Source organism: Rhinatrema bivittatum, chromosome 1, assembly GCF_901001135.1.
Source record: "Rhinatrema bivittatum chromosome 1, aRhiBiv1.1, whole genome shotgun sequence".
Lineage (NCBI taxonomy): Eukaryota > Metazoa > Chordata > Amphibia > Gymnophiona > Rhinatrematidae > Rhinatrema > Rhinatrema bivittatum.
This window is the reverse complement of record NC_042615.1, coordinates 63132538-63149717: the sequence shown is the minus strand read 5'-3', so window position 1 is coordinate 63149717 and position 17180 is coordinate 63132538. Positions and strand designations below refer to the sequence as shown.

General features: G+C 45.7%; 1 protein-coding gene across 1 annotated transcript in view; it reads right to left on the bottom strand.

Moving 5' to 3' along the window:
• LOC115097169 overlaps window positions 1-17180 on the bottom strand; it is a 260825-nt gene that overhangs the window by 225211 nt on the left and 18434 nt on the right. The window contains exons 3-4 of the mRNA XM_029612784.1: window positions 16799-16868; window positions 3778-3908 (exon numbers count right to left, since the gene is read on the bottom strand). Coding sequence (XP_029468644.1) covers window positions 3778-3908; window positions 16799-16868 — 201 coding nt within the window. The remainder of the gene's footprint in view (window positions 1-3777; window positions 3909-16798; window positions 16869-17180) is intronic.

Below are 17180 nucleotides of genomic sequence, written 5' to 3'. Positions count from 1 at the left end.
AAACAGCAGAGTTTGAAAAAGAGACAGTGTGTGGTGATTTTGATTATATTAAGTTAATTAGATTCTAGATCTCGTTAAGCAGCAAAGCAAACTCCCTTCACTAGCAGGGACATCATGATGCGCCATAAAACCCTGGCAAAAACACGCTCAGACGTTTTGTAACAAACTTGCCATACCATAACAGCACTAACAGCAAGGACTCGCACAGCAACAACCCTTTCTATGAAAAGGCAACGGTGCAAACATAGCAATGGTCCCCGGAGCATCAGTACACCTCCTACTGGGAAAATAAAACAAGCTGAACTGCTGCAGATCCCTACAGAAAAAGTAAAAACCAGCAACATCCTTCACCTCCCTCACACATGCAGGACACAGACAGATCCTCATCAAATACAGAATAACAAACCACAAATTAGAAATAGAAATATGCAGACAAAAACTGAACAGGAAATCCCAAGAAGCCAGACTGCACACAGTGCAACACTGGAGAAATAAAAACAGAAATACATTTCCTCTAGAACTGAGAAAAGTGCACGTCAGAGATGCATATTGCCAAAGCTGACACATTCCCAAAACTGTACTAAGGAGCCAGGGCAGAAGAAGAGAGGTGTTGGCTGCAAAGCCAATAAGACTGACTGACACCACTGGCAGCAGGCCACAGAGATGGAAGGCTAAAGATATGATGCTACCCTGGGGTACTCAGAGTACTGGCCTCCTATGCCTGACACCCTAGGCTATGCCTTTTTCCACGCTCCAGATTGCCCATGAGGCGACTATATCCGTGTGCACCTTCAGCAGTGCTGACCACGCCATAGATAAACGCTTCTGTGCCGGGCCAGTGCACGGCCCTATTGCGCCCTTCAGGTGGTGGCGCCTAGGATGGTCATAGGCTCACTATGGCTCTGCTACCATCCTCCTCCCCCTTTTTTCTGTAAGAAAGGGAATCTCTTTTAGAAAGTGCGCTTTGTCCACCACCACCTTGAACTCAATACTGCCAAGACCGAACTCCTTTTCAGACTCTTTCAAAAATCACTTCCCCTTGTTTCTGGGGATAACACTATCATCCTCCCAGCCCCCTCAGCTTGCAAACTTGAGGGTTGTGTTCAACTCCTCTCTCTCTCTCCTTCTCTACGCATGTCCAGTACACTGCTAAAATGTACCATTTCTCTTTATAACCATCAAAATCCATCTTTCTATTTTAATGGCACTGAAAATCATGAAGTCCATTTTCAGAAGCATTTAGCCTGATAACGCAGAAGTTTTCTGCCTAAATGAATATTTGGGCCCTTATCTGTTTAAATTCTAACCAGACAACTTATTATCTGGCCTATTTGGCCGGATAAGTTAAGGGCATTCCGAGGGCATAACTGGGAGGAGTTGAGTTAGCCAGATACATTACCCGGCTAACTCTCATGTTCATAGTTAGCCAGATAACATATCCAACTACATCTGGTTGTCCCATGGACCTGTCCTAAAGACTTATGTGGCTAACTTTAGGACAGCCAGGTATATTCAGCTGAATACACCAGCTAACGGGCCGATACAGTAAAGTCCGCGGGAGAGCGGACGAACGCCCACTCTCCCGGCGCGTGCACCGGCCCTTCGCCGGTGCGCGCGATTCTCTATTTAAATTAGGTCATGTGGTAAATAGGGGAAAAGGAGGCGCTAGGGACACTAGCGCGTCCCTAGCGCCTCCTTTTTGACAGGAGCAGTGTCTGTCAGCGGGTTTGACAGCCAACGTTCAATTTTGCCAGCGTCGGTTCTCGAGCCCACTGACAGCCACAGGCTCAGAAACCGGACGCCGGCAAAATTGAGCGTCCGGTTTTCGGCCCGACAGCCGCGGGCCGAATTCAAAATTTTTTTTTTTTTTTTACTTTTCGGGACCTCCGACTTAATATCGCCATGATATTAAGTCGGAGGGTGCACAGTAAAGCAGTTTTTACTGCTTTTCTGTGCACTTTCCCGGCGCCGAAAGAAATTAGCACCGACCTTTGGGTCGGAGCTAATTTCTGAAAGTAAAATGTGCGGCTTGGCTGCACATTTTACTTTCTGTATTCCACGCGCATACCTAATAGGGCCATCAACATGCATTTGCATGTTGAGGGCGCTATTAGGTGCCGCGGGTTGGACGCGCGTTTTCCTCCCCTTACTGAATAAGGGGTAAGGGAAAACGCGCATCCCAGAGCAGGCTAACAGTGCGCTCCATCGGAGCTCCATCGGAGCGCACTGTACTGTATCGGCCTGTAAGTTAGCTGGAGAGTTTTATCTGGCTAACTAGCTAAGCCACATAGCAGCTGAATATGAAACGTTAGTGAAAGGAATGCAGGCGTACAAACACTGGCTCCAGGCCTTACCTCTAGGAATTTGACAATAATTCCATTTCCATTCTCTGAGGTGGAAACGAGTCTGGTGTCCACAAGAGTCAGAAAGGGAGCTGAGATAGAGAAGTTTAATTTCATGGTACACTTGCACGGGGGCAGGTTTTCAGACTGTGTGGGCAAGAGGAAGAGTCCACAGGGTCTGTCACCTGCATCCCTTCTCAAAGGGAAAGCTTGCATGTACTTTCCCTTTGAAAGCTGCTCAACATAAAAAAAAAAAAAATGAAGTACCTGCAAAGAATGGCACCTGTGTTTTTCTGTGTATACTTTCTCGGGTCAAAACGTACATAGTTTTGAAAACGTAAAATTACACCGGCTGTTGCTTCCCCTGGCCTAACCCTATCCAGGGACCACCTCTTCAAAAAAAAAATGCAGGTAAAAAGTACATGCACTGTAGAACAAACAATGCACAAACATTTGTCCACATACAAGGTGGACAATCTCCAAAACAACCCTTTTACCCTGGTAAATGGCTTTTCATGACGACTAAAACTGTCTTCCAACACCATTAAAAGGAATAAATGCAACATTTCCACAGCACGGCTATCTTAAATCCACGAGAGTGAGCAGCTCGGTTAATACACCACTGCAGAACTAAGAGCTGCTTTTATTATTTGTTGTTGTTGATGTTATTTTCTTCATGGATTATTGGGGAGGCGCCTGCTAGGTCAAAGGCTGTTTCCCCATCAGGGAGCCTAAGCAGCTCCCAGATGGCCCGTCAAGAAGGCAGAGGGAAACAGGAAACTGGCTGCAAAAATCAAAGAGAAAACAAATTGGTGTTTCATAAATGATTCCTAATTTAAAAAATAACCCGTCAGCTGAAAGAATACTTATCTGGCAAAATTAGACTCAACGAGGAAGTATGTGGTGCAGGTCCAAAACGCTGCTTTAAAACAAGACAGCACAATACACATAAGGGCCTATTTACTGAAATGCATTACATATGCATGGACACATGTTACTGTGGCAAATTTAACACACTATTCACCAAAGCTTTTTTTTCCTCTTTGTGAATCGCATGTTAAAATGTTGCAATAATGTGCATTACTGTTTACCTCCAACACAAAAACGTCAACTGCGCCTTCAGAAGTGCAATTAAAGCATTCCACTCATGGTGGCATTAATAGGGACTTTTATGGTAACATAATCCATGTTAAAACCAAAATGAGCTGAGCAGTACAATCCTCTGTGTTAATCAGCTCATTTAAATCTGAATGCAAAAATCTTTGACAATGAGAAAAGGTCTACACGTTAACACGTTAAGCGTCAATGCAGCCATGTGACACCCATTAATTCTATGTACTGCATAGAGCCCTTCATTATCTCTTGGCTACATGCGATGATTGACTGCAACACTTTTCAGAAGAGCTCCAGGCCACCAGCTGCAGCAGTTTGTTACCTCTTTCATGAGATCATCCCCAGTCACAACCGCAATTTTCAAACCCAGGCCAGCCTTCTTCAACACCTCCTGAAGAGCAGCAGCACAGGCCTGCGGGTTCATCCCCCCAGCGTTGCTAATGACACGAATACCTGGAACACAAAAGATTCAGCAAAAAGAAGTTTGATGGGATACATACACCTTGTCTTTTCATAGGCAGACATCAGTAATTACCGTACCAATAAAAAACAAAAATGCATGGCATTAATAAGCACACACTATCCTTCACTGTGAAGATGAAGCCGCAGACCAAGTGGGATCTGCAGCATTGCAAAAAAAAAAAAGCAGAAAATAGACGGAATGAGATACACGTTAACTATGAAGTCCATATCCAGACACAGTCCAGATAGCGAAGTTAGCTGGATATACTTATCCGGCTAATTTTGGAGGTATATATTCAATAGGGCAACCGCACTATTGAATAGAGCCGGCTATAGTAAAATTGGTTCTTTCCTGCTAATTTTCGTGCCTGTATCACAGATCGGTCCAGACTCCTGGGTTTTGCCTCCTGTCCTGCTTCGGAAAAGCCGGGAGCTCTACTGATTGATTCAAAATGTCAAAACACCACCACCTTCAGCAGTAAAGAAGGAATTGTACGCAACAAGACTCGCGCCTCCTTTATCTTTAGAAAAGGATCCCTGCATGACAGAGTTTGTACCTCCGAAATTTTTCTAGCAGAACAAATTGCTACCAGAAAGACAACCTTTAGGGAAAGATCCTTCAACGTCACTCTTCAAATCATTTCAAATGGAGCCGCACACGACCCTCTGAGAACCCAATAAAGATTCCAGGGGAGACACAACTTCCATAACGGAAGTCACAAATGTTTTGCCCCCTCCCCCTGCAAAACGTACATCAGGATGTGCAGCTAGGGATGCACCCTGCACCTTGTCCCTAAGACAGACTATAGCCGCCACTTGAATTCTGAGAGAGTTAAAAGCCAATCGTTTTACCAATCCTCATTGTAAGAAGGATAAAATGTGCGCCACTGACACCTGAATAGGAGTAACACTCCACTCTTCACACCAAATCTCAAATAACTCTCCACACCTGCATACAGGCCAAAGAAATCAAAGTTTTGCTGGCCTGTGACAGGGTGGAAATGACATCCTCGGGATATCCATCACCCCTCAAACGCTTACTCCCAAAAATAAGCTGCAAGACAGAAGCGAGCCACCTGATCTGAAAATACGGGACCTTGATGCAAGAGGTTGGAGAGATGAGCGAGCCACCGCAGCCCATGCACTGTGAGATTGAACCAATCCACAAACCAAGTCACTCCAGCACTACCAGAATCACCTCCCCTGGATAAATCTCCATTCGCCGTAAGACTTTGCCCATCAGCAGCCGTGGCAGAAAAACATACAGGAGAATCCCTTGCGGCCAAGGGAGCACGGTTTCTGCCCTCGGGAGCAAGGGAGGAGAACTGACCATTTCCTCGCCTCCTACTCCACTCCCCATCAAGAGAGACCACAGGCCAAGGGGATGTCTCAACATGGGCAAACACTGTAGTAGTCAAATTGCTGACACAAACGGAGAGAGAATGAGGACTGAATTGTTATCAGATGGCAAGTCTCACAGATAGCAAGGTGCTTGGACCTGTTAATCTCCTATGCCTAGCTGTCCTGAACTTCAGCTCTACGCGGCCTCCTGTGCGCACACCAATGCCATCTGGTTGTACACGCACATCCCTCCAGAATGCGCATAAATACGCGGTCAAGACTAGATCATGGTCGTACGCACACAAGTACATGCGCAAATATGCACTCATATAGGTCATGCTCGTATGCACACAAGTAGTTGGGCAAATACACACTCAAGTTTAAGTTGCAGTCTTAGGCACCCAAGGAGCTACACCGATACACACTCCAGTCTAGATTACGCCTTACGCACACAAGTACCTATACAAATATGCGCTCAAGCACCTGCGCAAATACGCACTCAAGACTAGGAGGCAGACGTACATGCTTAAATCTAGGCCATGGCCTTATGCACACAGGTCCCTGCGCATGCAACCGCCATGCGGCAAGAGTTCGTGCACATGCCAACGCACACGGAAAAAGAACAAATGCCGTGGACTAGCACATGGCTAAGTAAAGCCTACCTGCACCTTCCGTGCATTTAGGACCATTTCCGTTTAACATCTGGCATCAAAAATCATTGGCCTGAAGAGCTGCTCAACAGCTTAGGCCTCTTGACTAGCCGAGAATCCATGGAGACTGAGGCCAAAAGCCAGCATCCTGCTAAACACACTTTGCGCATAAGCCAGTTAAAACCAGCAGGAGACTTCTACAACAACCAGAGACTGCTCTTCAGTGCAAGTGTCCTTCTGCGGGACAGGGAACCACCGGTGATAGTTGAGAAAGGGATTCCCCTGCCTCTCTCGCCAAAGCTGCTAGGGAATCAAAAATGGCCACCGTTTCCACGCTGATAGAGAAAGCCTCAGCGCTAGACCTCGTCACCCCACAAGGCTTGGTCTACCAGTGCAGACATGCTACACGCAGACTCCTGAATGCTTCTGCTGCACGCACACACTGTTCCTCCCTGCACCTGTGGCACCACCAGCGTCTCAATGGCAAGCAGGGGGACAGACCTTCAGCGCCAAGGAGCCAACACCTGGCCTCCTCCGCAAGCAGAGAAGCTGCTAAACCAAAAACCCCATCGCTGAGCTCCCTGAGCTGCTGAGGTAGCTTCCCCTTTTGGAACCTCACTGCTGCACAGATTCCTCTATCTAGTTCCTTCTCTTTTTTCTTACTTTCTGAGATACACAGAAACCAATATTCTCCTTTGGTGTATAGGTTCAGGTTTCAGGCGCGCAGACCGCATGGCAGATCACAAAGGAGCCGTACCATTGACTAAATCAGTCTCCTTTTGCCAAACTTCAGCAACCCAGCCCAGGCCAAACTGTATAAAAGGGATACTTCCCTGCTCCACTGGGCTTGCAGTGGAGAACTGCCAGAAGGTTCCACCACTGTCTGGTGGGGGATGAGGGATCTGGACCACCAGATGTCCACCCCATTTACCTCCAGACTGAGCTATTAGAATAGTCACCAACCTCCAAGCTCGTCCGCCTCAAACCAGGGAGGATGGCCCCACCAGGACCTCACAACTCCCTGGGAGTTCTCACCCAGCTGCTTCATCTGCTCCTCTACGTCGTCGCCAAAAAGTAGCTTCCCCTTAAACCAGAGCTTTCCAAACTTTTCATGTTGGTGACACACTTTTTAGACAAACATAATTTCACGACACGGTAATTCAGTCTACTAGTAAACCAGAGGTTAAAGGTTAAATGAACGAAACATATTTCGACAATTTATGTATGTTTCCTTAAATATATACATAAATAAAATGTTTCATGACACAACCTATCTCATGAAAACCTTAAATTTATATTAAAAATATATATTCCGATTCATGTTATTGTTATAATTTATGAGAAACAATAATAAAACAAATTGTCTGTCCCCCACACACTCATCTCTCTCCTCCCCCCAGCACATGCCTGGCCCCCACATACTCATATCTCTCCCCCTCAAGCACATGTCTGTCCCCCCAGCACGTTTGCCCCCCACTCACTCATCTCTCTCTCCCCAGCACATGTCTGGCCCCCACACTCATGTACCTCGTCTTTTTGATTGTTGCCAGTTAAGTGCTTCACTCCCTTCCGTGATCACCAGACCCTGCTGCTTGCAGTCAGTACTCCTCATGGCCAGGCCTCATCGGCAGCAGCAGCCAATGCAAGGATGGCTGGGCTCGTTCCACCCACCAAGCCCCCCCAAAAAGCGCGATTGACAGCAAAAATCACCCAATAATAAGCAACCCTTAAACTGAAAAAAAAAGTGAATCTCTAGAAAAAAAAAAACTCCAAACTCGCATCAGAGTTGACCGGGCTTGCGCGACACACCTGCACACTGCAGGCGACACACTAACGTGTCCCGACACACAGTTTGGAAAGCTCTGCCTTAAACGGTAATGCCCCAAGCTGAGACTTAGACCAAACATCCTCTGACTAGTTCGGCAACTAAAGGAGCCGCCTGGCTGAAACCGCAGACATCCTAGTCCTGGAGGAGGTCATATAATGCATCCACTCCATAGGCCACCACAGCTTCCAGCTGCTCGGCCTGCTTGGACTCTGCCACTGACATTGCCTTACCAGACTGTAATTGCTGCATCCAGCGCAAACCAGTCCGAAGCATAAAGCTGCTGTATACTGCGCTCGAAAACCCAGGACAGACACCTCAAAAACATTTTTGAGATGGACCTCTAGCTTCCTATTTTGCATATCCTTAAGCACAACAGAACCAGCCACAGGAATAGTCGTCTGTTTTGTAACAGCTGAAAACGGAGGCATCCACCTTCAGCAGCCGCAATAAACCCAATGTGTCCTCCAGCTTATCCATAGCTCTGCTCACCTTCAAGCTTGTCTCTGGAGTCTCACACTCCCGAAATACCAGCTTTTTCACCAACTTATGAAAAGGAAAGGCCTTCGTCGGATCTCTTAAGCCCTCCATGACCGAACCCACTTTCTCATGGTCAGATACATCCTGTGGCTCCTAAATTCCAATCTCCTTCAGGACACAAGGAATCAGGGGCCATAGCTCTTCTCTGTGAAACCGACGAACTTTCGGATCATCTCCTTCCACAGCAGGGGTTTGACCCTGTTCCTCATCTGGATCCTGATGGTATAGAGGAATATTCGCCCCCCTGAGTTACCTCAACTGGAGGCTCCCCACCATCCGACTCCTCCGATGGCTCATATGTGTCTATAGAGTGGGTGGTCTGACTTAGGACTCGCCGAACCCTGGTCGACCCACCCGGTCACGTCTTTTGGACCATTTGCTAGGACCCTAATGCTACGGACTTCTGCTCCTGGAAAATGTGCATCCTGTGCCCTTCCTGGCGAGGAACGCTTGGAGGAAGCAGCACAAAGTCAGGAGAAAAAGCAGCAGTATCCTCAGAATCCTGACCCAGGAGGTCCTCATCCTCCTCAAATAGAGGAATCCGGGACTCCATGGATGCCCGGTGTCTTTCCGCCGGTTTCTTCGCCATCCCTGAGCTGTCCTCTCCCCCTGAGCAGCATCGGGAACAGATTCTGCTTTGAAAGAGATGCGCTCTCGCCTCTCCACAGGCTGCACAGTAACTGCCTCGCAGTATGGCCCCCGGCATACTTTTTTTTTTTTTTTTTTTTCTCAAAACTACTCGGACTGCAGGTTTTGCACCACCATCATCTGCTGGAGTCAGAGAAATACTGGCAGACTGCAGGTGGCACACCAGATGATATGCCAGTGTCAGCGAAACTTCCTCTGACTCTATCTACTGGAAGGGAGGCAAAACCCAGGAGTCTGGACTGATCTGGGTACATACAGGGAACTTAAAATTAGCCCACACAGACTTAGCTGGCTAACAACTCCTCCCGGTTATAGCCCTGGAATGCCCCTAACTTCTAGCCGCCTAACTTATTAGCAAGCTAGAATTCAGCCAGATATGTGCCCAAATATTCATTTAACTGGCTAACTTCTGAGTTAAATGGCTGAATGCTTTTGATTATGGACCTCATAGTAGATAACAGCAGATAAAAACCTGTTAGTCCATCCAGTTAGATGAGCCTGGAGATCTTTATCTGCCATCATGTTCTATGTTTGCACCTACAACCTCATATCTTTTTTGGGGGGTTTTTTCTTCATTTCTATTTTTTGTTAGTTTTACATAAATCTTGTATCTTGCACAAAGTCCTTTCACTTGTACAACACTACGAACGCTAATAATGTCTTATAGATAATAGTACACCATAATGGTACTTGAAACTCTACAGGTAGACGATATATGCTGGCAGCGAGGCTCTGAATTTTACTCCTTACTTTTTTATGCAGACATTTTCTGGAATGCAGAATAGGGAGAGGCTCTGCTGTAACTGGTCCAAAGCTAGTTGCAGAAGCCCTCAGACATTCATTGCAGCCATCTGCCATTCTATTTTCTAAACAATGGCATGCACTTCTTTTCAAAAAGAAAAGAAAAAGTGATCAGAGGCCCTCTGCCAAAGAAATCTGGCTTTTTCTAGGAGTTGCCCGAGGGATGCCCCCTGCCTCGTTCAGGATTTCCTTAGTGCTAACTGCAGCAGTGTCTTCCACCAAACGTTCTCTCTCATTAGCTGCTAAGCTATATCTCCCCGCCCAGATCTCTGTGCTGTGCTAAAGGGCTGTAGATTACACCAGCTCCACTTCCCATCTCAAAGGTAACCCAGTGTCACCTCTCCTTTCCGTATTTCCGGCATTTCTACCTTATTCTGTCCTTCATGTGAGGTGCAGGACTTGCCCCCTTCCTACCTACTCTGTCCTTTCTGAGGCTGGATGTATGCCGGTCAGTGTTGGGATTCTGATGCCATAAACCTTCATTCACAACTCTTAACAGAACCCACACATGTACTGTTCCAGGTCTGATCACTGCAGCACCGTCCCGAGGCTGGGAACTATGCAGCAGGGCTTATTCTGGACTCCTGTAACATGTGCTCTAAATCCAGCCACCAGATATCATGCTGAACGATGACCATGGCCCTCCCTCCATCTCAGGACCAATGAACGCTGCCCCCACAGCATCCTCAGCTGACCCAGGCACATACACATTTAAATGAGACCCAAGATGCATGGGCACATTTTTGCACTTAGTGTGCACTAACATCATAGCTTGAATATGTCTCATGCACTTCCTCTGCCTTATTACAGATGTTACTGAGCCTGTATATCTGAAAAGAGGATACTGAACACCATGCATATTGGAATGAGCCTAATAATGTATTATGTGCTGAAGAATGATGACTGGCATATACACTTTTGTAAAGGAGAGCTTATCCGGGGTTTCCAACAAACGTGGGGCACCTCAGCTGCCTTTTTGAAAACATAAGATCAGAATATTTGTATTCCTGTTATAAGAGATAAAGCATAAGTATATACTGTGCCACCAGGGGCATAGCGACCATAGTGCACAGTGGTGCACAAGCACCACCAACTTTAGACGCTGTCACCTCCCCTCACACCAATCCTAGCCTCCTGGTTTTCTCTGTGCTCCCCCTAAGTCACATTCTTCTCTTGCCCCAACCGTCACCTGTTTGTCATTGCACTTCACTTCAAATGCTGGTGCCTCTTCCCCCTGCAGCCCAGCAGTGAAAAATCCCCTGCTTGAACTGCAAGACTCTGTATCTACGGAGGCCCACATGGTTCAAACAGCTCCTGTTAGAAATAATCAGGCCAAGATGTTTGAACCATGCGGGGTTCCATAAAAATAGGGCCCCGCAGTTCAAACCGGGAATGTTTCCCCATGAGGCACCCATATGTCAACTGCAAGCGAGCAGCTCAGAGGTGCTGGTTGGAGCAGAGAGAGAGAAGTGACAGTGTAGGGGAAGAATGGGACCGAGGGAGACATCAGGGGAAAACGGGAAGCGAGGATTAATGGGAGGGGGAGCAACAGAAGAATGGAATTCGGCGACTGGGGTGTAGTGCAGGGGGAAGAATGGGATGAGAACATGGGAAGATTGGGATTAGTGGCCTGGGGGAGTTCATGGGAAGCATGAGATTTTGGGACTCAGGGAGAGCAGGTACTGGGGTGGAGAGCAGGGGAAGAATGAGGACAAGGGGAGAGCAAGGACTTATGTATTGGGGGGAGGGTTAAGAGCTGGAACGCTGACCGAGTTGGGGGCAGAGCAGGGATTTGTGAATGGTGGAGAGCCAGGACTTGGGGGGGCAGTGGAAACCTGGTAATCGGGTAGATAAGAGTGCTAGTGGGGGGGGGGATGTTAGATTGATTGGGGAGGAGTATGACGATGGGTAAGAGAAAAGAACAGAAGGGTGCGGAAGGAATGAGGGGGTGATATGAATGGCCTGGAGGACTGGAGAGAGGATGGAAGGCAGGTGAATAAAGTTTGGGGGTCTGTGGAGGGATGTGAGGAAAGGGATGGGTCTGTGAAGGGGGTGATAGATGGTGGGAATGGGGCTGGGGAGGTGGTGAAAGAGGAGTAATAAGTCATTAGGGGGTAAGAGACAGAAGAATGGGCTGGAGGCCAGGGAAGGAATGAGTGACAGGGAAGGAGCAGGAGCTGGTGAGGAGAAGAGAGCCGCAGGAAGGTGGATGAGGAGAGGAGGAGAACAGGGGGTGGTGGGAATGGGTGAAAGACAAAGGGGGCATCGAAGGGAGGCCAGTGGTCTGAATTTATGGATGTATGTCTTTCCCAAATTGTATTAGTGTACATGATAGACCTGTTTTTAATATTTGTGTATGTAACTTATGTAAACTGCCATGAACTCCACTGTAATGCACGGGTTATAAATCTTTTAAAATAAATAAATAACTCTGCCACCTCGTTTTTACCTCTGTTTCTCTCTCTTCTGATGAGCTTTAAAAATGCAGTGTTCAGCCTTCTTCTATCAGTGACACTGCTTCCTTTTCACTGCACTTTCAAGCGCCATCTCCCTCCCTTTTGCTTTGGTTCCTGAACTTCCTGTCCAGTCCTCCAGAAGCTCTCTCTCTCTCTCTGAATTCTCTTGCTCCTTTAGCACCTTTCTGTATACTGCTCTTTCTGCCTTGTCTGTTGGTATCTACCGAGTCTCTCCTCTTACGCCCTTGCTAGTCTCTCATTAACATTCCCGCTGAATGTTTTCATTTCTTCTTTCAGCTTCTGTTACCCTCTTCATGTCATCAACACAATTCTTTTTCTCCCTTTTTTTTTTCCCCCCTCATCTGTCTGACATCTCTCTAAAAGGGCATATTTTCTGAAACTAAATCTTGGAAAGATTAAGAAGACCATTCACTTTGGTACTTCTCAACTATTTATCTCCTTCTCTGTATCTGTTCTTGGCATTCTCTTGCCCCAGAAGGGAAAAAAAAGGTAGCTTTACAGTGATTTCCTGGTATCGCTTACACAGATTGATCTAGAACATGCCACTTCTTTTTAGATAGCAATAAAGACCCCTAGAGAAATACATGTAATCATTAGCTAAGTCCTAACCTATAAAAAAGAGAAGCATTTACATAGGTTGTGTCAATACAGGAACATGGCTTTTTCATTTTGTTTTCCTGGCTTTAGAGGTATAAATATGTGTAAATGTCTGTTTCAGAACCAGCCAGGGATCTGTTCACATAAAAGAACGTATGTAACCCAGTTTTTATTTATTTGTTTACCTTATATTCCTCAACTTCCTAACATTGAGCAGTTTTACGCAAAACTGAGCAGAGACATTCTGCACTAGAATCAAACCTTTTCCAATGGAAAGGAAGCTCTAGAACTAGGGGTCATGATATTACATTCCAGGATCATCATCAGGAAATATTTTTTCGCAGAAGGGATGGTGGATGCATGGAATGCCTCCCAGATGAGGTGAGGGAGTCAAGAACGGTAACAAAATTGAAAAGGAAATGGGATAAACAAGGAGATTTAGTGGTTAGAGGATGGAAAAGAAGAGCTGGGGGAACCTGCAGTAACTTTTGGTGTAACATTTCTGCAGCGGGGGGGTAGCCTGCATGGAGCAGCACTTACAACTAGCCAGTAGTGCATTCAAGAGAACCACCATCTAGGCATATCTTACATTTAAGGTATGTTTTAGCTATCCAGCTGTTTACATTACTTCAACAAAGTTTGATCAAGTTAACTCGGAATGGCGATAGGGCGGGGTCTCTTGGGCTTATGGCCCCTCTGTGCACCACGAGGAGGAATGAATAAAGGTGGGAGGGCGGGAGATCTGCCCATCACCTGCTTATACAGCTCGGGTAAGGCCTCTTTACCCTTAGTATGCATTACTTGATTTTACAGTTTGAATGGGACCTCGATACCCTTAGGATAATCTGCACAGAGTGCCAGACACAACCTTAAATACCTTGATGGGCAGACTTAATGGACCATTTTGGCCTTTATCTGCTGCCATTTACTATCTTACGTTCCCAAGTTATGCTCTCTGATGAGGAAGTGCGACTTCTTGCTAGGCAATCTCTGGTCACTTAGCCATGAAGCTTTAAAGTGAGCTTTGAAAATCTCCAGTAAAGTCTCCTTGTAGAATGTAGGTGCAGATTTTACTGCTATGCAATAAATGCAGTTTACCCAGTGTGGATATCATCCCCCCCCCTCATTATGGCTGAATGGATGCATGTTGCCCACAAGACAAAAACTATTAGTTGCATTGGTGGGGGGAGGGGTGGGGGAGAGAATGGAGTTATTCCCGAGGGTATGGGGGGGGGGGAAGGAAAATAATGTGCATAGACTGTATTTTCAAGTTTATGTGTGTTATTTTCTTTAGAGAACCTACCCGCACATAAAACAGATGCAGAGGTCCATGGGTATTTTGTACCCGTGGCAAGTTTAAAAGGGAAAGTACGCATCTAATTTCTCTCTGAAACTTAACGCGACATCTGTGGGCAGAGAGTTTCCCCCAAAGCAGGCACTCTGAAAATCGTATCTTCAAGGGCGCCCTTTGAACCTGGCAGAGTCCGACTGAAACAGGACCACCCTGCGGTTCACATCGTCCTTCTGTGGTTGTTACTTCCTTTTAGCATTTCCTTGCAACTCTCTCTCATTTATATGGATATGCTAAAACCCTGAGTACTCAAAGACTGAACTGAAAACCCCTGCCAAAAACAAAGCAAACCAATACTAAACAGGGCTGGATTCAGGCAGAGGCAACATCGGCAAGAGCCTAATTCTGAAGGGGCCCAAACACTGGGATTTCCCATGCAGCTCTGATTTCCAAGGACAAAACCCAGACCACCAGACCACCCCCCCAGTTTTTTTGTGAGGAAATGCAAAATAATTATTGTACTTTTCTGTCCAGCTTAGCTTATGTTAGCAGAATGGTATTCTTTAAAGTTATACTTAGCTTTTTCTATGCTACAAAAAACTGGTGAGACAAAGTCGAGATTTCTTAATCAGACCCTAACCATTCTTAGATTCTAAATAATGATATGAAATATCTGTTGCAAAACTTGCTCCCTGCACTAGATAAAATATAATGGAGAAAAATACTGACATCTATATATATAGAGTTCCACTATGTCGAGGTTGAAGAATTAATTGCATTTGGTAGAAAACGGATATAATGACTTTTCCAGGTTTATTTGCTGTATAGCTAACTGAAATTTTATTAGGACCTAGGTCATGCTGATCATGATCTAAGACACGTACTGCTGACTTATGCTGACTCCGTATTCTAGAATTTTTCAAGTACATTTTAAAAGGTTCACATGCGCACCCATAATCGCGCGTATTGGGCCCGCGAGCAAAAATACGCTTGATTTTATATTGTGCGTGCAAGTACACGAGCACCATTTAAAATATCACTATCGCGCATGAGTTGGAGACTTATGTGCGTACTCACAAGTGACTGGCTGGGAGGGAGGGGAAGAGACAGATAGATTCTTTTAAAGGGCAATCTGACACTCTATATCCCACTTAAGAGGGGCACTTTCAACTCAGGGTGGGTTTTTTTGTACGGAGGGGGCAGTGTTTCAAGGGTCTACAGACCCTTGCGCCCTAGGCAGACCGATGTAACATCACCCCCCAAAACCCACCCTGAGTCGAAAGTGCTCCTCTACAGTGGGATATAGAGTGCCAGATTGGCCCTTTAAAAGACGTTCTCTCTCCCCCAGTGTTCAGGATCCCTCTGGCTCAGACTTGCGCCTCATCGGGACCAGCAGTAACGTTCCCTGCGAAACCTGGCGCGCGTTGCCATGGTCAGCCTTGCAAAATCCAGGGGTTATGCGTGTACACCTTAGCCCCACCCCAGAACGACCATTCCCCGCCCCCTTTCTGCTTCCTTATTCTTGACGCACTCACAGAAATGTGCACGCGTACCTCCCGGCTTTTTATTTGTTGATTTTTTTATATACCGAATTCGTGGGAACATCATGCCGGTTTACACTGTAACTGTTTAACAAAAGAGCGAAATACAATTAACAGGAGGGGGGGGGAGAGGGAGCAGCGAAGAAAGAGGAGAGAGGACAGCAGAGGGAAGGATAGGGAAGGAGAGAAACTGATAGGAACAGTATAAGATATTACATGGTAAAATCAAGAGGCGATATAAATACATATTAAATAGAGGAGTACATGACCATGATATAAATGGTGAAAAGATATGATATACAATATACAGGAGAAACATTATGTGTACATGTAATACAAATTTTAAAATTTGCGATGCTCTCGGGCGGACCACATACGCATGTATGGGGCTGTTTTGCCTGAGGAACTTTATGAAAATCTATCTGTTTATATGTCTTCAGGAACATCCACTCAGAGTCTGCTTGAAGTGTGACCTTCCTAACGTGATATATTACATTAGAGAAAATAAAAGTGGTAACGCATTGTACAGCAACAGATTTGTCTATTTTTTATTATGAAGCAATTTAGAGGGAAAGAGAAAAATTTTCCACATTTGCCTACGAGTACCATAATCTTAAATCCAGCCCTAATGCTAAAGGACATTCATACAACATATGAAACTTGCTATGTTCTAGCATAATACCAGAGTTAATGGAATTATGAAACAGTCTTTCCCAGCATAAATGGGAAGGAACATTGATGCACATATTGCACATGATACGAGAGAAATAAGTGCTTCACCTTAAGCAAACTCTTTTACTAGCAGCTTTCTTTCCCACGGCACCTCAAAGCCCTGAGTTCCTAGGTGCCTCTTTGCTCAATAAGCAATACTGACAAGTTGCCTCACAGCCTTGAACCCACAAATTCTGCCTTATTTGGGAAAATGCACAAGACAGACCAACAAGTATACCGGCTTCATACCCAGAGCCCACTGTGTCCATCGAGTAATGCTGCATACAAGAATGGTCCGGAAAAGCAGGGCTAAGGAAAACTTAGCAAATCTTTAATGTAGGTTCAACTAAAGGTTAATGCTAAAGGAAAGAGACAAAGTTTCTGCAACTTCAGCGTTTTCAGCCCTAAAGCATGACTGGGGAAAACCGAGCGTAAGAGGCAAAATATTCCTAGAAGTACCTTTTTGGTGAATGTCTTTAATGAAAGGAGCCATTGCAGCTTGCACAAAATCAGGAGTGTAACCCAAATTCTAAAATAAAATAAAAGTATTAATTAAGTACAGGAGTCTCTATTCCATACAAAAATATAACAGTGCAGAAAAATAAATAATTGTCTTACAAGGTTCCTTTAATCAACGGTTTTATAATCTTAGGGCCAGATTTACAAAGGTTTTTTTTTCATTCTGTGACTGTGGGAAATAAAAGCATAGGGGTAGATTTTAAGAAAGTGCACCTTCGCGTACTTTTGTTGGCGCACCAGGCGCAAACAAAAGTACGCTTGATTTTAGTAGATACGCGCGTAGCCGCGCATATCAGCTAAAATCCAGGATCGGCGCGCGCAA